The sequence below is a fragment of the Phallusia mammillata genome, chromosome 4, assembly GCF_965637545.1.
Source record: "Phallusia mammillata chromosome 4, kaPhaMamm4.hap1.1, whole genome shotgun sequence".
In the NCBI taxonomy this organism is placed as follows: domain Eukaryota; kingdom Metazoa; phylum Chordata; class Ascidiacea; order Phlebobranchia; family Ascidiidae; genus Phallusia; species Phallusia mammillata.
This window is the reverse complement of record NC_137255.1, coordinates 15,954,227-15,972,447: the sequence shown is the minus strand read 5'-3', so window position 1 is coordinate 15,972,447 and position 18,221 is coordinate 15,954,227. Positions and strand designations below refer to the sequence as shown.

General features: G+C 35.9%; 3 protein-coding genes across 8 annotated transcripts; 1 reads left to right on the top strand and 2 right to left on the bottom strand.

Annotated features, from left to right (window-relative positions):
* Positions 1-230: 230 nt before the first annotated feature.
* On the bottom strand, positions 231-2,605 carry LOC145224675 (uncharacterized). 2 transcript variants are annotated; one of them, XM_080091224.1, is made up of 11 exons: positions 2,582-2,605; positions 2,424-2,521; positions 2,265-2,368; positions 2,005-2,146; positions 1,817-1,876; positions 1,565-1,722; positions 1,393-1,501; positions 1,140-1,198; positions 987-1,079; positions 745-915; positions 231-597 (listed from the first exon to the last, which is right to left on the bottom strand). In XM_080091224.1, the coding sequence occupies exons 2-11, from the start codon at positions 2,473-2,475 to the stop codon at positions 469-471; spliced, it is 1,077 nt and encodes a 358-aa protein (XP_079947350.1). In that variant the 5' UTR covers positions 2,476-2,521; positions 2,582-2,605; the 3' UTR covers positions 231-468. The 2 variants fall into 2 exon arrangements, with proteins under 2 accessions (XP_079947350.1, XP_079947349.1); XM_080091223.1 differs by having other exon boundaries at positions 1,565-1,737; positions 2,582-2,601.
* An 860-nt stretch (positions 2,606-3,465) lies between these two features.
* Positions 3,466-13,101, top strand: LOC145222363 (NACHT and WD repeat domain-containing protein 2-like). Of its 5 annotated transcripts, none has more exons than XM_080088466.1 (29): positions 3,466-3,717; positions 4,651-4,788; positions 4,870-4,958; positions 5,030-5,134; positions 5,512-5,691; positions 5,872-5,959; positions 6,228-6,457; positions 6,675-6,856; positions 6,927-7,122; positions 7,179-7,341; positions 7,482-7,701; positions 7,962-8,101; positions 8,163-8,220; positions 8,284-9,361; positions 9,437-9,539; positions 9,599-9,744; positions 9,808-9,934; positions 9,988-10,120; positions 10,181-10,414; positions 10,589-10,768; positions 10,945-11,179; positions 11,242-11,337; positions 11,404-11,553; positions 11,609-11,767; positions 11,831-12,007; positions 12,128-12,314; positions 12,405-12,507; positions 12,567-12,675; positions 12,829-13,101. In XM_080088466.1, exons 1-29 carry the CDS (start codon positions 3,633-3,635, stop codon positions 12,922-12,924), a joined length of 5,187 nt encoding a protein of 1,728 aa, XP_079944592.1. In that variant the 5' UTR covers positions 3,466-3,632; the 3' UTR covers positions 12,925-13,101. The 5 variants fall into 5 exon arrangements, with proteins under 5 accessions (XP_079944592.1, XP_079944593.1, XP_079944591.1 ...); XM_080088467.1 differs by having other exon boundaries at positions 5,830-5,959; positions 9,653-9,744; XM_080088465.1 differs by having other exon boundaries at positions 5,830-5,959; positions 9,808-9,895.
* On the bottom strand, positions 12,949-17,975 carry LOC145222364 (intermembrane lipid transfer protein VPS13C-like). The gene is made up of 13 exons (XM_080088469.1): positions 17,880-17,975; positions 17,699-17,815; positions 17,483-17,637; positions 17,093-17,244; positions 16,907-17,026; positions 16,355-16,518; positions 16,122-16,291; positions 15,690-15,807; positions 15,408-15,502; positions 15,215-15,338; positions 14,444-14,731; positions 13,766-13,840; positions 12,949-13,290 (listed from the first exon to the last, which is right to left on the bottom strand). The coding sequence occupies exons 1-13, from the start codon at positions 17,943-17,945 to the stop codon at positions 13,189-13,191; spliced, it is 1,746 nt and encodes a 581-aa protein (XP_079944595.1). The 5' UTR covers positions 17,946-17,975; the 3' UTR covers positions 12,949-13,188.
* Between the last annotated feature and the right edge of the window lie 246 nt (positions 17,976-18,221).

Below are 18,221 nucleotides of genomic sequence, written 5' to 3'. Positions count from 1 at the left end.
GCAATAAAACAGGCTTGATTCGGGCATCATATGTGCCGCATATTCTCCAATTCAGTAAATCGGGCTTAAACTCCAATTTCTCTAGGCCTGGTGGTCTTCGTTCAGATTTCAACGTTTTCTTAAAATACCCTCAGCTATAGGTATTGGATATCGACCCTTTAGTTTTAGTACAAAGAATTTGGGAATTGAAACTTTTAGAAGCAAAAATTCGACTTAAACACCACAATCGCTTGTATAGGTTTCCTGTGTATTTTTTCGTTTGTTTTGCATGACGTGATTAACAGTAAAAGCAAGATCATATTTCGATGCCGATTGAATGAACTCCGGGATCCAATATGAGTTATGGCAAGTCTTTAACAACCAAAACAATGTGAAAAATGAATGCATGAATCTGGCAACGAAGATAGAAACAAAAAGGAACCGGCAGCGGATGTAGTCAAGGGAAACTCCGTTGTGGATATGCGACTGTTAAGCATTAACGCATGTTGGGCGATGTCCTGCCTTGTCCCGGTAGAGTGGCGTGTTGCTTGGAAGATTGCAAACCAAATAGGGACGAACCACCTTGTTGCAGGTGTTGCACGTTTGCTTGATGTAAACCTATTCAAACGACCATGACAACAAGGTAACATTAGGTTTCTTCACATAGTCTAACACTGTGTCGAGGTTTCTGTTATACAGTGCTGTTAGATACAAGACAGTAAATAACAAAGCACAGTGCGCGTTCACAATTTTATTATTTCCTACCTTGCAAGTCGCACGAACACACCACAAGTTTCTGCTTGACCATCCGCGCAAACAGCGGCGACAGAAAAACTGTCCATACTTTCGTTCCAGGTCCCGTTCGCGTTTCGGTTCATCAAGCACAACCACCACAGAGTCATCGTCGCCACTTGAGGTCGCACCGGATTTAGACATCTTTATTAATAAAATAGGTAAAGCAGTATTTTCAATCAGGGTTCTCATCACTAGTTTGTGTTATAGCCTACCTTTGATGTGTTTTCCTTTTGTTCATCTTTGCCTCCGCCCGGATCACTTGGGTTTTCCGCCGGACTGCTGTTGCCTCGACCTTCGTCATTCCGCTGTGTAACAGGATGTAAATATCAGTCAAATCGGTATTTACCCTTTTCGTCTCTCATTACCTTTTCATTTGTGGAATCATTAGACTGGACCTGGTTTCTTTTTTGATTTTCAACTTGTGCTGCAAAAAAGTTAGTAGCCTAACGTGGCAACACAAGAGCACCCGGCCCAATCACTTTACATCAAAACAAAAGCGGTAAACACAGATATAATGTAATAAAGTTGGTTAAGCAGTGGGTCTCCTTACATCAAACGCCAACTTTGATTTTTCACATTGGTGCTACATGAAAAGATACAAAAGACCCTGAAACCCACCACTTAACGGGCGCCGAATGGTTGTATTTCTGGGAATGTGTGGTGGCGCGTCGGCGCGAAGAAACGACCGCGGACTGGGATTGATCCACGGTTGTCGCTGTTGGAAAAACTGAAACCGAAAGCAGTAGTACAGAGCAGCATTTTTTTTTACGCAACATCATTTTCTTGGTACCTGTCCTCCAGGAAAGGGTGGGGGTTGACGCACACCACAATAAATGGAATTACTGTTGCTTTTCGTGGCATTATATTTCGTCTTTGGCTGAATTCGCACACCAGGGCCAAGAAGACCAGATCGAACGCTCGTATTAATTTCGGGTCGTGGTTGCGAAACTAGCAAAGTAACAACTATATAATGCTGCGAATAAGTAAATTACGCAAAACAGCAATGATATTTTAAATGACAAATGTTGCAAAAATATTGCACCTCTAGGTTTGGGTTTTCTCGCAGCGGCAAACTCGAACCGTATGTCTGGTACTTGTATGCCTAACAAATTACAAAATACAAGTCCGTCACTAAAGCTTATGTTGGGAAGTTTAGCGCAGAAGTTAGTGAAACAATTACCTAAAAGTTTCAAAAATAAATGAAATTAAATTACAAACATATCGTCCGACCTTTTTCAGATGTTGATTTCACCTGGACCGCTGCCTCGGATGTGCTCTTGCGACAAAGTTGCAAATCTGGGTTAACTTGCTTCAAAAGTTGCACCAAATGAGCTCTGCGCAGAGCCTCGACTCGAAGTTCAGGAGTTAGGTTCTATAGATATTTAAATGTATAATTTTCTAATTTCGAAAACATTTTTAAAGCCATATGTTATCAAACGTTCGAGTTATGTTCTGGTATTCGATGTATTTACAAAACCCACATTTCTTACCTGCCAGATCAGCGTTGGTGAACGCCCTGGACTAGGCTGATTGTTTTCGTTTCTTTCCTCATTTGAAACTTCGTGTTTTCGAATTGCAGCGCCTGCAAAGTCAGCTGCCAAAAAAGCGGTTTTAATGGCCGACGACTCACCTGAGCACTATGAACTTACCCTTTAATGGTTTCTCATGTGTTGATAGACGAAAAGCAGCTTTAATGGACATAATTAAAACGTATTGTTAAATATAATCTTGTGGTTTGTTTGTTCATCTGTAAACAAGCAAACATAACTTTGACAACTTTTGCCATTTCAACAACACAATGCCCTACCTCAGATTTTTTTTAACTATGGCAGTTACGTTACATTCTACTAATACTGACCAAGGTAACTAAAAGTCCCAATTGTTTCGCAACCAACAGACTGCGCAATTGGCCCACAGGCAGTGATTGGAATCCCAATTTCCGCGTTTACTCTGGAATGCACACATGGCGCGTAAAAAGCCTGGTATCCTGTCTTTAATTTTGTCCACCACGAATCAGTAATTATTATTTTTAACTTTGAAACTTCTAATGTAGCCAAATTGGTTTAAAAACGGCCGCTATATTAAATGTGCTGTTTTATATGAATCACTTCGATCTTTATAATCGTTCAATTAGTATTAGATTTTACAATTAGATTATTGTCAAGTAGGCCTATGTATATGTTTTCCTTTTGTCACTATCGCAAACATGCACATGTTTTGCAAAAACTGCGCGTTTCAGAGAGGCGTTTGACCTCATATAATAGCGTGACATTCTAAAGATTGTAAAGCTGGCCTTAGAATAGAAATAGTAGCTTTATTATGATAGCGCGGAACACCACGCACTTGAGCAGCACAAAAACGCACATGAATATTTTATGAACCCTTCCAGTTGGAAAACCACTAAAACTTTCAATAGCTTGTTACTTATCCCAGCACAGAAGTTCATTTCCGATTGGATTTTTAAGAAAAAATAGGGACGCGACTATAGACCAAAATCATCAGTTGTTATATAACCGGTAGTTTATTTTTTTTTACATAGACCGTTTTGCAGTTAGTCAGGCGAAAATTAAATTGCGACTTAGGTTCTTTTCAAGTGGTTTCGTGTCTATGAAAGTGAAATACGTGTAAGCAGACTTGAATGATGTGCTTTGGGCGAGGGCGGTTCCAACACACCGGTCATGAATAGATGCCCCGTGTCGGCCGAATAACAAACACATAATTGCCTTCAAATTGCGTTGCACCGGAATTCAAATAGCACTGTAACTGTAGTCGATATCGAAACGTTAATTTGCTTTAGGCATGGAGGTATTTTAGGTTTAAATCGCTGGTGGCCTTGTTTTTTTTTTATCGAATGAAGTATGTATTCTTCAACGTCTGATTTAAGTCGAAGATTATCGAAGTCTTCACTTGGAAGGTTACCAAATGATTTGACCTATTCATCAGGTTAGTCTTGTAGGCAGTGGTGGGATTCAATTTTTTTGTCAGCTGGTTATATCACAAAAGTCTTATTTTTCAGCCGGTTCTGTTACAAAAAGTCGATTGACAGTAACCAGTAACGCTAATCGGTTCGCTGATCTCATAAAATTTCGTGAGACGGTTCTATATAGAACCGGTGCGAACCGACTGAATCTCACCACTGCTTGTAGGTTTTTTTATGTTGACCTCACACTTATTACTAAGTATTTTTCATTAAAGATATTTTAAACTCTAGAGTCCTTCGCTGTCAGAGCTAATGCTCTTCTGAGCTTATAGTCCCCCGACAAAGGGGGCGGCGGTAAAACCATAGATTACAAGTTTATTACGTTCGAGCAAGTATGAAAGTTAGAGTTAAATAGTATTTATCGCTACATCGCATGTGAAATATATAGTGGACGAGGTGATGATGACGTAACTGCACAATTGTATAGATTGTGTACCCGCAAATGACGACTGAGATCGAGTAGTGATACTGTGATGGTGGCAAAATGAAACATCCATGCAATCACAGTCACTTGGATGCAAAAGTGTGTTGTATCCCAAGCCGATATTATATCACAAATATATCGACACACCGATATGTGTTCTTTTCTTTAATCATTAAATTCAAACAAGATTTAATATGGCAATTTAGATTTTATCTGATATTTTTTGTCAGAAAGTGTTCACAATAAAAAATATTCGTTGTGTAACTTTTGTAATTCAAAACAGGGGAATACCCCAGTTGAAGAACGCACTATGTGCATCATACCAGAGTGCAAGTAACATGATTTGGTGCAATTTCTCTAACTATCGCGCAATAAACATTTCGTAATTTATATGACACCTGCCAAAATCAAAACGTGTGCTCTGAAATTGTTTGAACAGTTTACCATATTTTTTTATGATTAACCCCTGCAGCATCGCTAGCAGCTCCACATCGAAAAAAAAGTTTGTCAAGTGGGGTTTGTTTATCACCATTACATCAGGGAAAACTACAGGAACTCGGTGCTCCTAAACTTTCTTTGGTGAAAATATTTCTTTGCTGCAATCCTGAAGGTGAAAAATAGCGATTTGTTCTGTATTTTAGGTTCAGCTTGGTTTGTATTTTCATTTTAAACAACTATTTTTGATGTTTAGACTCATATCTTGAAAGAAAAGAGCTAAGGGGTGCTGTTGCAGCGAAATTGCGTCAAACATTTGAAGAAACCTGGGATATAGAATTTAAGGTATATATACCAAATAGGTCTAAACTAAATGTCTTTGCTTAGATGTGGGACTAATACATAATCACCAACAGATTATTGATGGGTATGAATCCTATGGAATATTTTCATTATCTCATGAAGACAGACTCAAGGAAATTGCCTTTTGCCATAAAACTTCCTTGTCTGTCTGCTTTGTGGTGAGTTCATGATTTATTCATTTAATCAGTAAGTGTTTCGACAGATAAATCCTATAAACATGCTTTAAGTGCCAAGTCCCTAATGTGTTGATGTAAATATTTAAAAAGATTTTTATGCCACAAGACAATTAAGGTCAATAAATCAGTCATTTAAACTGTATTAATCAATATTCTTTTATAGCTATGTCTAAACCATCTAAAGATAGCACCAGTAAGTCAAATCCAGCAGGATTTTAATTCTGTCAAGAAAAGTATTTGCTTTTACGTACTGAAGGACTTATGCATTGGTATCTTTTATCTTTATTCAACATGAATATGTCTGAACAAATGACAAGGCAAATAAATAAACTTGACTTAAATTAGTATTACTTTTACAGGCTCTTGTTGGCCAAAAATATTGGTCATTATCTGCTCCAAAGTGTATACCAGCAAATGTTTTTGAAATCCTTCTGAGATTAGCATACACTGAAAAATTACCGAAATGCAATTTACTTGAAAAATATTATGAACGCAATGAAAACTCCATTCCTGCAGAATATGTCCTGAAACAACATAAGGTGAAAGGAATCATTTTACAGAAACATACAATATGTATTAACTTTATCTATTGTTGTTTATATTCATTGATGTACATATTAACTTTTTGGCCAATTTTACTGTCAGACAAGTGAAACTAATATATGTTCTGTTTGCAGTCATTGTCAACAAAGAATGGTCTAAAAAGTGCCTTATTTCAGTTACATGCTTTATTTCGACAAGTAGCAGAATCTGCTCTCTCCAAAAACCTTCTCACAACATTACAAGTGGAAAAGTTTTTAATTTCAAGTGAGAACCAAAGTACTTAATTTACTTTATTGATCCAGCTTCGGCTAGCCTTGCATATTAAACATGAACTGATTTAAATAAAGTTTCTTAAATAAATGAAATATTTAGTGTTAGGATTAGTTGTGTTTTTCTAAGAACTATTTCAAACATAGAAACTAAATAGTCACATCATTGATGTAAAAATATTTTTCCTGGAGATCCTACTTTGATTGTTTTAGTCATTTACAGTTTGGTGAAGATACTTTAAACTGGCCATGTTATATTTAAGGCTTTCATAAAGAACTTCAACTTGGCTTATTGCATCATCAATCACTTGATACTAAACGATGCATGTGTTATGTGAGAACCATCACAGACATGGAACGTGACATGAACATAACCAGGGTTCATAAATATGTTGATGTTGCTCTTAAATATGCCAGTTTTCCATCATCTAGTTATGTGTCCACAGAAATGTTGGATCTTGATGCACAGCAAAAAATAAACTCAATCAGAGAAGTAAATTTTAGATGTAAAATTGAAACGTTTTGTTACATTTTACACTTACTGCCTTAACTTGTGGTTATTTCTGTAAATGAACTGCATATCTAGATCAAGCAAATATTAAATTGTATCTTTCTATGTTCTAGATTCTAAAATAACTTTGGTTCTGCCTCATAAGAATTTGTCCTTTGGGCAGAAATTTGGAAGTTTTACTCACAACATTTGTTTACAGAAAGAAATTCCCCATGTGGTTTCTGACACTAAAGGCCAACTCAGAGTTTATACATGTTCAGTAAAATGGCTTCCTCAAGTTGGTTTACATAAAGAAACTCACAAAATGTACCTCGAGGATTTCTGTCATCAATTTTGTTCCACTGTCACCAAAATGGCTTCACAAAACGTTGATGCCATAAGGTATGTTGCACATCAACTAGAACTAGAAGTTACTTAGTTACCTCTGGATTTCCAAAATGTTCATTTACAGGAAAGAATGTGCTTCTGGTGAAGCCATGTCTCACTGTTTACTTGCAAAACAAATTTCTCATAACTATGTTGATATACATCCAAATATCAGAGACCAACTGATTGAATACATTTGTGGAATGTCCAGGTTGCCTCTGCTGCTTCATGGAAAAAGTGGAACAGGAAAAACCTACCTATTGTCCACAATTGCTAAAGATGTAGTACCTGTTTTGCAAATGATTTTAAAATTAGTTAAACAAAACCCAATTTTTAGGTACATCATTTAATTCCTAATGCAGCAAATGCGATTTCCATCATAAGGTTTGTTGGAAAGACTGTTGCCAGTTCATGGGCTGCATTGCTTCTTGATAGCATATGTGGTCATTTAGAAAAGTGTTTTGTGGGAAATATAGAACCTCCTGGAATTTGGTGCACAGGTATAATAATTAACTCACTAATAATAACAATATATTTGAATTCTACCATTACTGTGTAGTAGATATAATCTAAACCTTTAAAATTCAGATTAAAATTCAGTAGATTATGAACTGATACAAACAAGGAGGCTTAATTTTAGAAATTCCACAACTTCGGACAAGGCTGAAGGGTCTGTTGCAAAAAGCTTCAATATCACATCCAATCCTGATTCTAATTGATGGGTTAAATGATCTAAATGACCTGCATAAGTTTGAGTCATTATCTGACTGGTTGCCATGCAATTTACCCAACAATGTCAAAGTTATCTTGTCAATGAACTCAGACCACAATCTATTTCAAAAGTTTCATACTAAAGCAAGGTACATGTCACCAGTATATTATTACCGTAATATTTCTTTTGGAAATTGTTTACTTTAAAATACTATAAAACACAGTAAAGGAAATGGATCATAGTATGCCAGGCCTATTAAAGGCGTGTACCGAATCAGCTAGTCTTCCAAGCATTTCCATGTGGCAAGGCACAGGCTAGAAAAATCTAGCAATGGAAAAACAAATACAACTGGGAAAAAAGTGTGTTCCTTTTAAAGGATTGGAGCTAATAGAAAATGTGTTTTTTTAGGGAAAATGGATTTTCCACAGCAATGACAAGACCACTCAATCACAAAGAGTATGTTGGTTTCATTCGAACACAACTTAAAAACATGGGTCGTCAAATAACATCTGGACAATATGTGTATGCCATGCAAGCAACATCAACTGGTTGGTTTGCAATAAACCTTAACTTCATAAAACTGTATTTCATGTGTTTTGTCACCTACAGATATTAAGGATCAATACACAGCTGGACTTGCTACCTCTGTACTGGCACATGCAAAAAAGTAACTATTGAATTCTTTTGTAACAATTGAAAATGATTTTCTATTTAACATGGAATTTTGCAGTTGGAACTCTTTCGATGATGTCAAAGCCAATGACGTTGGGCAAGGAGAAGCGGATGTTATCACAAAACTGATACTTCGGTTGAAACAGAAATATGGAAAACATATTGTCCACTTTGCAGCTGTTTTCATCTCTGTTGCTATTTATGGAATCACAGAGCAGGATTTACATGATCTTCTCATCAGCACAAACCAAGTTGAAACAGAAATGTTACATTTTCTGCAGAAAAATGAATTTCTTGAAAAGGAAAATGAGAAGGATGTCATAAGAAATGCTGTTAATAATTGTTTAGTGTTGTTGCTAAATGAGCTGTCTGATTTGTTGCACACAAAGTACATTGCTGGATGTCAAGTTTATTGCTGGTGTAGTAACAGTATTAAAAGTGCAATTCTATCAATGTTTTCTGAATCTGAATTGGTAAATGCAAAAAAATGTATTGTCAATCACCACATAATGTTTATGGAAAGAAAATCCAACACACCAACCAAAGAGCCACTGAAGTCTGTGTATGTCTGCATGGAACTGTCAACAACTTGTGAAACAACTGAAACACAGGATTGCATTGCAGAAATAGTCCCGTTAAGTTTTTCATGGCTTCATACCATCCTTCATTCCTTTGGAGTTGTGCAACTACTTTGTCTGTTAGAGCAATTTTACAGACAAAGCAAAGACAGAGCAATTCTGGTTGTCGAGCGAGCAATACGCTTGGCTCTGCCAGTGCTGCATAGATCCATTCATGCCTTTTCAGGAGAAATGTTCAGTCGATTGTCATATTTTGCTTCTTCATATCCCTGTTTGGAAAAACTCACCAAAGACTGTGTGGCGCATCAATCAAATATGATGCTTCTGATTCCAGCTGGTATTCATGCTCAGTCCCCCGGTGCCCCACTTCGTGTGTCCATAAGTGAACATCAACCAATAGCCAAAAGTGTTATTGTTTATCAAAAGGGATCAACTATGTGCTTAATATACTGTTGTGCTGCAAGTTTGAAAATTTATGATATGCACACCGGTGATGTTATCCGAGAGGTGCTTTTCAAGGATGACATAGAATGGATTCAAGTATCATCCAACTTAGAGGTATCACTGTTATTTATGTTTGTTATACTGTATTTGCAGCTTTTCTTAAACTTTATCCAATTATCACTTTTTTAGCTTGTTATCATCTTTCTTCCATTTCATCAAAATCTTTTTATCCTGGATGAAACAACATGTAGCTGCAATCATAAACTGTCCCTTTCAGGCTGTTTTAGCACAGGTACAAATGTTGATGCAAGTAGGTTTGAGAATTTGTTTTGTAATGAGTACTTGAATTAGGAAGCAAACAAGTTCCTTCACGGTCAATTGACGCTTGTTCCATTGCTAATCTAGCTGCAGTGTGGGCAAGGGATTATAGCTACACAATCATTCTTGTGAACATAAATACAGGCAATATTTTATGTTCTGTGTTGTGTATTGAAAAGGTATTGTTTCCTGTTTCTCGTTACTATCAACATACACTTCAGACAAATGTCATACATTTTCAGGTGCATGAATGTAGAATGACTAACAATGAGGAAACACTTATTGCATTGTCATTGCCACAGAGCATTTGGTTGTATGACACCAGGACAGGTGACAATATAACATGTCTGCAGCCCACTTCCCTTCCTGGTATAAAAAGTTTTTCTTTTCATGTACAAAAAAAATAGTTTTTATTATCATAGGTGACTCCATTCTACATGTATTTGAAAGCAGATTCAACTACCTATTGACAGTTCATGGTAGTGGAATTGTCAATATTTGGAAACCCAAAACTGACACACAGCAATATGCCCATGCCTTGGAACTTGACTCTAGGTATGAACTGCTTAGCATTGCTTGTGTGTTTATAATAATTTTAATGTTTAAATTTTCAAGGTCAACTGTTCATGGGAATTCTGTTGTAAATGCTTCCATATCACCAAGCAGAGAGAAATTATTGGTTGTCAAACCATATGAAGTTGATGTTTGGGGTCTCACAGACTGGAAAGTTCATTGTGAAATCATATCAGAGCGGGAAGAGTTTTGCTGTGCAGAATTTTCCAACCAGGAAGAATTCATATTTTTAACGTATTGTGGTGACCCTGCACTACATATTTGGAAAATCGAAAAGTACATAAATTATATTTTTTCATGGCAAATACTGTAAACACACTTGTATGTATAGGAACAAATCAATTTAGAGATGCAGTAGCTTGACTATTTTCTGTGTTGTTTGTTTAAAATGTTTTTTTGCATGTTTAATTTTTGTAAGATGGTGTTTGAATATTAGCATTTTGTTTTTAGATCCACTTGTGTTGCCATTTTTTATGGCCATTCATTTGACATTTCTGGCATTTGCATTCCAAGAGTTACAACATCCCAAGCAAAGTCATTGTGGGTTGTAACATATGAAAACTGTGAATCAATTAAAGTATGGAACCTGGAAAACATGTCTTTCATTCCCACTCTAACTATCACTGGAAGGTACAGAAGTTTGTCAATTTTTGTTTTCTATGATTTTGGTCTGCTTCCTTCAGAGCTGCTGGTCATTAGCATTTTAGTTTGCGTTTAACATTTTTTGATTCTTTTGGATTTGAATTGGCCATTTACAGTCATATACAATCAGATAACTGTGTCAGATATTTTTTGTATGTTCATAGGTCTATACAATCGATTTGTTGTGTTGACCAAAACACTGTCACAACTGATGGAACGGATACAGCTGTTGTTTGGGACACATTAAGTGGCGACATAAAGTTTTTGTTAAAACATAGTTCCACCGTTACCCACTGTTATGCATCATCCACAAAAATTTTGACAGTTGACAACACTGGATACCAATATGTGTGGAATATCACAACTGGGGAAAACCTAATTAAAATTAAAGGCCCTCAGGTAAGTTGATATTATGACTTCTTGTTCCATGTTTGCAGTAAGAAACAAAAAATCGTTTAAAGGTATCTAACATATTGATAACACCCAATCAACAAATGGCTATTTCCATGTATGAAGAGGCTGCTGAAAGTCAACCTGGCAATTCTTGTGCTTCCAAGGTATTTATTGACATAGCTTGCTTTGCAAAACATTTTAGCATGTCAAAACAAAGAAGCACTTTTTAGGTTTGGCACTTGGAAACGGCTCAAATAATTTGCACTTTTGATTATAAACTGAAAAATGTGCAAGTAACATCCAAAAATACTTTTCTGGTGGGTATATCACAGGATGGAAAATTAAGTGCAATTAGTTTGTGGATGGGAATGCTTGCAAAGGTCTGTAATGAAGTTACCACAAAAGTGCAATAAGTTGCACAAAGGTTTTATTCAGGTTCTAGCCAATCCAGGAGCAGACATAATTCTTTTACATGCCTTGTCACAACAAGATGAAGTCATAACAGTTGATTCTCACAATGTTGTATGTGTGTGGAGTATTCCACTTGGAAGTATGCTTGTCACTCTTGACATGAAGTCAACTATAATGCGCGATGTAATTTTTATTTTATATAATGCATATTTTTGAAAAAAACTTGAAACTTTTATAAAACTGTAGATATGCGTTTCTGATTCTGGTTCAATGGTGACCATTTTGGACCCAAAGCTGGGTTTTAGGGCATTGGATGTAAAGTTGGGAAAACTGCGAAATGTGGAAACAAAACATGTTCCAATCATGTCACAAATATCTAGTGATGGCCTTCATCTGTTTTATATTGCAATAAAAACTATGCAGGTAATATTTGCAAAGTTAACAGGGCAATTGCATGTAAGCATTCTGAAAATAATTTTTATCTAATCTTCCTATTTAAATTTCTTTTTCCAACAAAAATTCATTGAACATCTGCTATCGCAGAACTTTGATGGTATACAGCAAGATCCACAATATGACTTGGTTGTTGCCAAATTACCCACAGGTAAAACACTTATTACCTACCCACTGGAAAGCACACCAACGTGTATGGACACACTAAAGCCTGGAAAAAAGGTGGCAATTGGCTTTGATGAAGGAAGAACTGTAGTCTTTAACCTCGTTACAAAAGGTAAAGTTACAATTTTGTATAAAATACTAAGGAACTAATAAAAATAAGCAAGAATTTGTGTAGAAACAATCGACTTATACTATTTTTTAGATACACCAACAAGGCCAACTCAGATTAAAACTAAAAACACTAAGAAAACAGTTCTGTTTTCCAAAACTACATGTGATGGGATCTGGCATACTTACAAGCCAAAGTATGTTTACAGATTTATGATTTTATTGATTGAACTGATTAAATACATTGTTGCCGTAGGTATGAAGCCCATACAGATGAAGCATTTGGCTACAGACATAATTATTCCCAAAGTTACAACAAGCATTTTTCCCAGTCCAAGCACTCAGAATCATCTGGACAAGCCAAGGTTATTTCTAAAAATGTGTTGAAGTAACTCATAGAAAATTTCCAAGAATTTTGCTGAGGACACAATTCCAAAAACTTGACCTCTTAGCAACTTAAATAGCCCTTAAGTGTATGGCTTTTTTGTTTTGTGTTAATTTGACATATTTTTTTGTAGATGTCAGTTCATATGCAGAGAAATTCAACTCCTGCAAGCAAATCCGTCAACTTGTCACGTATCAGTAGTAGTAGCAAAGTACGAGTGTTCATGTGATTTTTAATGAAAAAAAAACTCAACCATCTTGGATAACTTTTATTCCATGCCGGATGTCAAACAGTCTTTAAGCGAGGGTGATTCATGCAAACATATGTTGACACATTCAAATGCAATGAGATGCGTTTTTGACATCTTTCAGCTAATCATGGCACAATAAATCGCATGGTGTACTTACAGCAGCAAAAACAAATGACAGTAACACTGCTTAATGAATCAGATAGGAACTTTAGTAGCACAGCAAGGTACACATATAATACAAAACTAAATTTCAGTGCTGCTTGATGATGAACTGGTGGGCAGACTGGTTCCACCAGGATGGAGTTTTGCATGAGACCATTTCTTAGTGATCTTTGTATAGATGTACTGAAAAAAATTGTAATGTAAAGATTTTGTTGTTGTACAGATTTCTTTTTTTTTTTTAAATCCAGAAAGGTGGCTATATCAATTCTGTACTTAACATACACTAGAATAGTGAAACCAGTGCCGTAGCTGATCCTTTCACATCTCCCTTTTTCATCCCAAATATTTCACTAATTTACATCTGATCCATAAAACCACTTAAAACACATGTATGCAAGTTCTCAGCTGAAGGGATTATGAACAAAAAGTATACAAAGGTGAAGAATTGTATTTGTACTAGGGTTACAGGAAAGCTTCAGTCAAAACTACAGTGTTCAATGTCTATCTATCAAGTGTAAGTTTCCAAACATTTTCTCCCCAAAGGGTGGAAAGAAACCAGCAACATAAAAATAGCAGCAGAGGACATTTGTGCTTTCTTCACATCAAAGGAAACCTACAATTAAATATTTATTATCAACCAAACATAAAGTGTACTTACTTGTGCATACTTCTCATCATAAAAATGCACAGTTTGATGGCCAGCTTTTTTTCCGAAAAATGTTTTTGTCTTGTTCTGTTAAACATACCATGTTATCTATTTTTAGAAAAACAGCACATTCAAAATTTTACAACAATCAAATTATCACTCAAAACACATGCAATCACTATTCAATTCCATACACCAAACATGGCAATTGCTGATTGCAAATATTTGCAATGTTTATCATACCATTACAATTGTGTACATGCAACAAATTTATTGACATTGGCAAAATGTCAATACTTGAAAGAAAAAAATTAAACCCTAATATTAAAAAAATAAAATATTAAAAATAAATTTAGGTTTGCAAAACATTGATCATGTCAACTAATGCTAATTTTCCTAATTGAAATTTAATAATGCAGTGTAGTTTCTTGAATTTGTTGGAAAGGTGACTAGAAATGAACACATTTACAAACTCACAAGAATTTAATCGATTTTGTTGTTTATGAATTATAAACAAACTCTTGATTAATACGCTACACAGTTGTGGCTTTAACAGAAGAATTACAAAAAAAAACAGCTGATATGACACATCCAAACATTTTCCTCAATGTTGTGGGCACCAAATTACAGTGAAATGATTGCACAAAATTTCCTAAATCGCAACTGCAACAACATGAACTTGGATTGCACCTGGCTTTCATCTTCACTTTTTTGGGTTTGAACTTGAGCTTTATTTCTTGTAAACTGAACAGATGATTCAGATACAGTAGAGCTTCTTGAAAACAGATTTTTTGCAGAAAACCTTCGACCAAATGAGCTAGATGTTGTAGTAGCTTTTGAGCTTTGGGGTTGACTAACTGCATCAATTGCACTTTTTCCAAATGATAGAGCAAAACGAGCAAAATTTAATGGATTTGGTGCTTGTTGAAAGTTGGCAAGATTTTCCTGGCTTTCTTGCCTCAAAATTGCCTGCTGGTCCTGTAGTTGTTTAAATACAATTTACAATGAGCATGCATGAACCCACACACAAAAAAACTTTGTGCAAGTTCAAAACATATTTGTGCAAGCATAACACTCTAGAAAATATTCTTAAATATTTTCAGCCTTGCTAGCATCAGTCCCATTGAAAGGAAAGTCAAAAATCAAAGTCCAGCGTGCAAATGTTTGACAAGTTCCAAATACCTTGAGTCGTTTAACAGATGATTTAGATTTAAGTTTCTGTATAGAGTTAAAATGAATAAAAGAAGTTTGTGAATTGGAAATAAAAGGTGGCTGGCAATAAGATGGCGTCAAATCAGATAAAAACACAGATATGGTAGAAAATATAAGAAATGTGTGTGATGCTTTTGCCAAGAGTAGTACATAACAATCCAACTGGTTAATAGAGTGCATAAGCTTTAGCATAAAATAAAGTTAATACAACATCGAGATGTGGGTTTAGTGAGTTAGTGTGCTTCCTACCTTGACTGCAAACTTGATAGTATTTCCATGAAGTTCAGGTTCTTCTAAAATCTCTTCATAGAAATTTTTCCAACTGGATTTCCATTGGCCAAGGATATCTCCAGTGTGTGCATTAATTACCATTCTAAAAAAGTGTTTGGTTATCATGTAGTTAATCTCATAACTACATTTGGCTATTGGAACAACTAGTTACCTGTTGGTTAGTAGAAGTACAGATTTTCTGTCCTTCTTTAAAGGCACATGGTCGTAGTAAACATTGTCTTTGACATACCGACCATGATCCACTTCCTATAACAATTAAATTTTGTAAAGCAAAACAATTAGAGTTCATGCCAGAATATCAATCATAGGTAATACTACATCCTCTCTTGTTGAATAAAATTTTACATTGCAATACATACATTAGGTGACTAATTAAGAATAGCAGAGAGTCACTATTAGAACTGCGAGTTAAGGATATTGTTGTTTTTTTCACCTGCAAAATACCAGCTCCTTGGGCTCGCTTCCATGAGTAGGGCTGTATGATTCCTGTACTTGGATCGATCCATCTGGCTGGTCGAATTTTGCGCACATCTTCACTCATGTCAGCCACCCTGAATATGTTCAAATAAACTGGGGTTGACTAAATAACCACCCAATGTGGTTCTGAAATGGCATTTGTGGTTTCAAAAGGATTCACACAGAATGTTTATGAAAACCATAACAATGCACATAGCACTAAATGTTTCAAATTTTTCTTTTTCAATTTTTCTTTAGGCTTTCAATGAATTGCTTTTTATTGCATTGAAATAACCAGTTCATTGCTAGATGATACTGCTTTTTGGCATAGCACTCTTTGTGAACAGAAAACAAAAAGACTAATTAGACCTCAAAAAAATTAGAGAAGTGTGAAACACACTGCACTCACTTTTGTATTCCCTCAAATGTGCTGCTTGCGAGATCAACTACCCCACTCACAGGCCGGGCAACGACTCCAATTAAACCTTTGCCAACACCTTTAAAGAAACCAGCAGCTCCTTCTTTCTTGGCACCTTCCACAGGTTTTGTCACAATGCCTGTGACTCCACTGACCACACCCTACAACATACATCACGGATGAGGTTTAACTGAACAGGATTTTCAAGGAATTATATATCGCACCATCACAAGTCCCTTTCCACCTCTGGCTAAGCCTTCCTTAACATCAGCAGGTTGTTTGTTTTTAGCCTCTAGGCGCTTCTTTTGGAAATCATCGTCCATTGTCATTGTTGCAATACCTTTGCCCAATGCCCCAGTAACCTTTGATACAGCACCAGCCGCACCACCTAAAACAAACATTTAATTTCTTGTCTTTGATTTTGATTTTTTCTGTTTACTGCACAGGCTGTGTCCTAATTGCATAGCAGGTTCTTATTTCAAAACAGCCAATGGTATGTGTTCAAAGGCTAGTTAAAACATCTAGCATGTAGTAAAAAGTGTAGTGAAAACATCATGTCTAGTGTCTACAACAACTTGGCTGGTAGTACAAAAGACATGTCTTTTTTTTACCAATAGTCTGAAGCCAAATATTTATCAAAAAAGTTTTTATTAATGTACAGCCACCTAAACAAATAATTTGAAATTCAAATGTGTGGTAGCCTAAATTTGTTATCATATTTGTGGTCATAGTTGTGTACCCCTTTTTTCAAGATTAATTTGGGAACACCTACTTACCAACAGTATGTCCAAACAAACTGAGAGCACCCAGTCCAAGACCCTCAAAGAACTCTCCAGGTCCTTGAATCATTCCTTGGTATGGTTCATAGAACAAACTTGTTACTCCCTCAGCGATGCCTACAAACAACAAAACAGAATGACAACTGCCTTGGCAACAAAGTGTTCTAAACTAGAAAAGTTTACCCATGACAAGGCCATAGGGATCTCCAATAACATCCAAGCCCAACACCAAAACATACAATTGTTTGATAGCTTGGCCAGCGTAATGCACAGTAACTGCACTCTGCAAATCAGCACTGCTCATAAACTGATACTTCCTTTCATAGTAGGCAAGTCTGTAAGACAAAAAATGTAAGTTGTGTACCTAACAATGTATTTAATTTTTTGACAAGAATGTAAGGTAGTGATACTAGTTCTAGTGATGTACCAAATAAACTGTTTGCCGAATTCGCTTGGTCAAATTGGTATATTTTACAAACATTTGGTTTCGGCCAGATAATTTTTTGCAATTCGAATATATTTAGGCTTGGTCTGAAGCTATTATAGCTGATTCGGTCACTAAGTGGCACATACTTGAACACAATGTCATCAACATCAGACAATGTAACTCCAACTGACTGCAGAACAACAGAGAATGCACTGAAGGGGAGTTTGATCACTTCAGTCGCTGCACCGTCACTTTGTGTTTCTCCACCAGTTTGATTTTGCATTGAGAATGAAACATGGACCTGAAATTGTGAAGTTAATTAAAATTAATTTTGAACAAATAAAAGGAGAATAAATGCAAACCTTTATTGGTGAAAGATGAAGGTTGTCATAAAAGACAACAGAGCTTCCAGAAGATTCTTCTTTGGTTTCGTTGGATTTGGTAGCAATTGAAAGGTCTTCTTTAAAGTATTTTAGCTCCTATTCAAGTGAAAGTGTAAGTGTTTTAATGGAATTTTTCTGCAGCATTAAAGTCTAAACCTACCTGTTCTGGAGTCACTTTTACCTCCTCGGCCCCAAACACAGGTAAAATGGCAGATATAAAACCCATGTCCAATTTTATGCTGAATTCTTGTACAAGTACCTGTGAAAAAAGCATGAAAACTAGGGTGGAAAAAGGTCGGCTTAGCACATTTGTCATTGCACATGTACTATGGTCTATTATATAACAAGAAATTTCATCCCAATCAATCAGCCTCTGTTTAAAATTTAGACAACTTAAATATTGTCCATAACATAGTCAGGCAGTAATTCATTTATTTTAAGATGCATAAAATTTATTTTGAGTAACAGGCATTTTAGTATCTTTTGGTATGTGACGCCATGT

Excerpts from the sequence above, each read along its gene's own strand:
- LOC145224675 (XM_080091223.1), bottom strand. The coding sequence starts at position 2,475 with ATGTCCATTAAAGCTGCTTTTCGTCTATCAACACATGAGAAACCATTA. Across the intron at positions 2,369-2,423 it reads ACATGAGAAACCATTAAAGG|CTGACTTTGCAGGCGCTGCA; the intron begins GTAAGTTCATAG and ends CTTTTTTGGCAG. Across the intron at positions 598-744 it reads GTGTTCGTGCGACTTGCAAG|GTTTACATCAAGCAAACGTG; the intron begins GTAGGAAATAAT and ends TCGTTTGAATAG.
- LOC145222363 (XM_080088463.1), top strand. The coding sequence starts at position 3,633 with ATGTATTCTTCAACGTCTGATTTAAGTCGAAGATTATCGAAGTCTTCA. Across the intron at positions 6,458-6,674 it reads AAATAAACTCAATCAGAGAA|AAAGAAATTCCCCATGTGGT; the intron begins GTAAATTTTAGA and ends ATTTGTTTACAG. Across the intron at positions 7,342-7,481 it reads TCCTGGAATTTGGTGCACAG|AAATTCCACAACTTCGGACA; the intron begins GTATAATAATTA and ends GCTTAATTTTAG.
- LOC145222364 (XM_080088469.1), bottom strand. The coding sequence starts at position 17,945 with ATGGGTTTTATATCTGCCATTTTACCTGTGTTTGGGGCCGAGGAGGTA. Across the intron at positions 17,816-17,879 it reads TAAAAGTGACTCCAGAACAG|GAGCTAAAATACTTTAAAGA; the intron begins GTAGGTTTAGAC and ends TCACTTGAATAG. Across the intron at positions 17,638-17,698 it reads TTCATCTTTCACCAATAAAG|GTCCATGTTTCATTCTCAAT; the intron begins GTTTGCATTTAT and ends TCACAATTTCAG.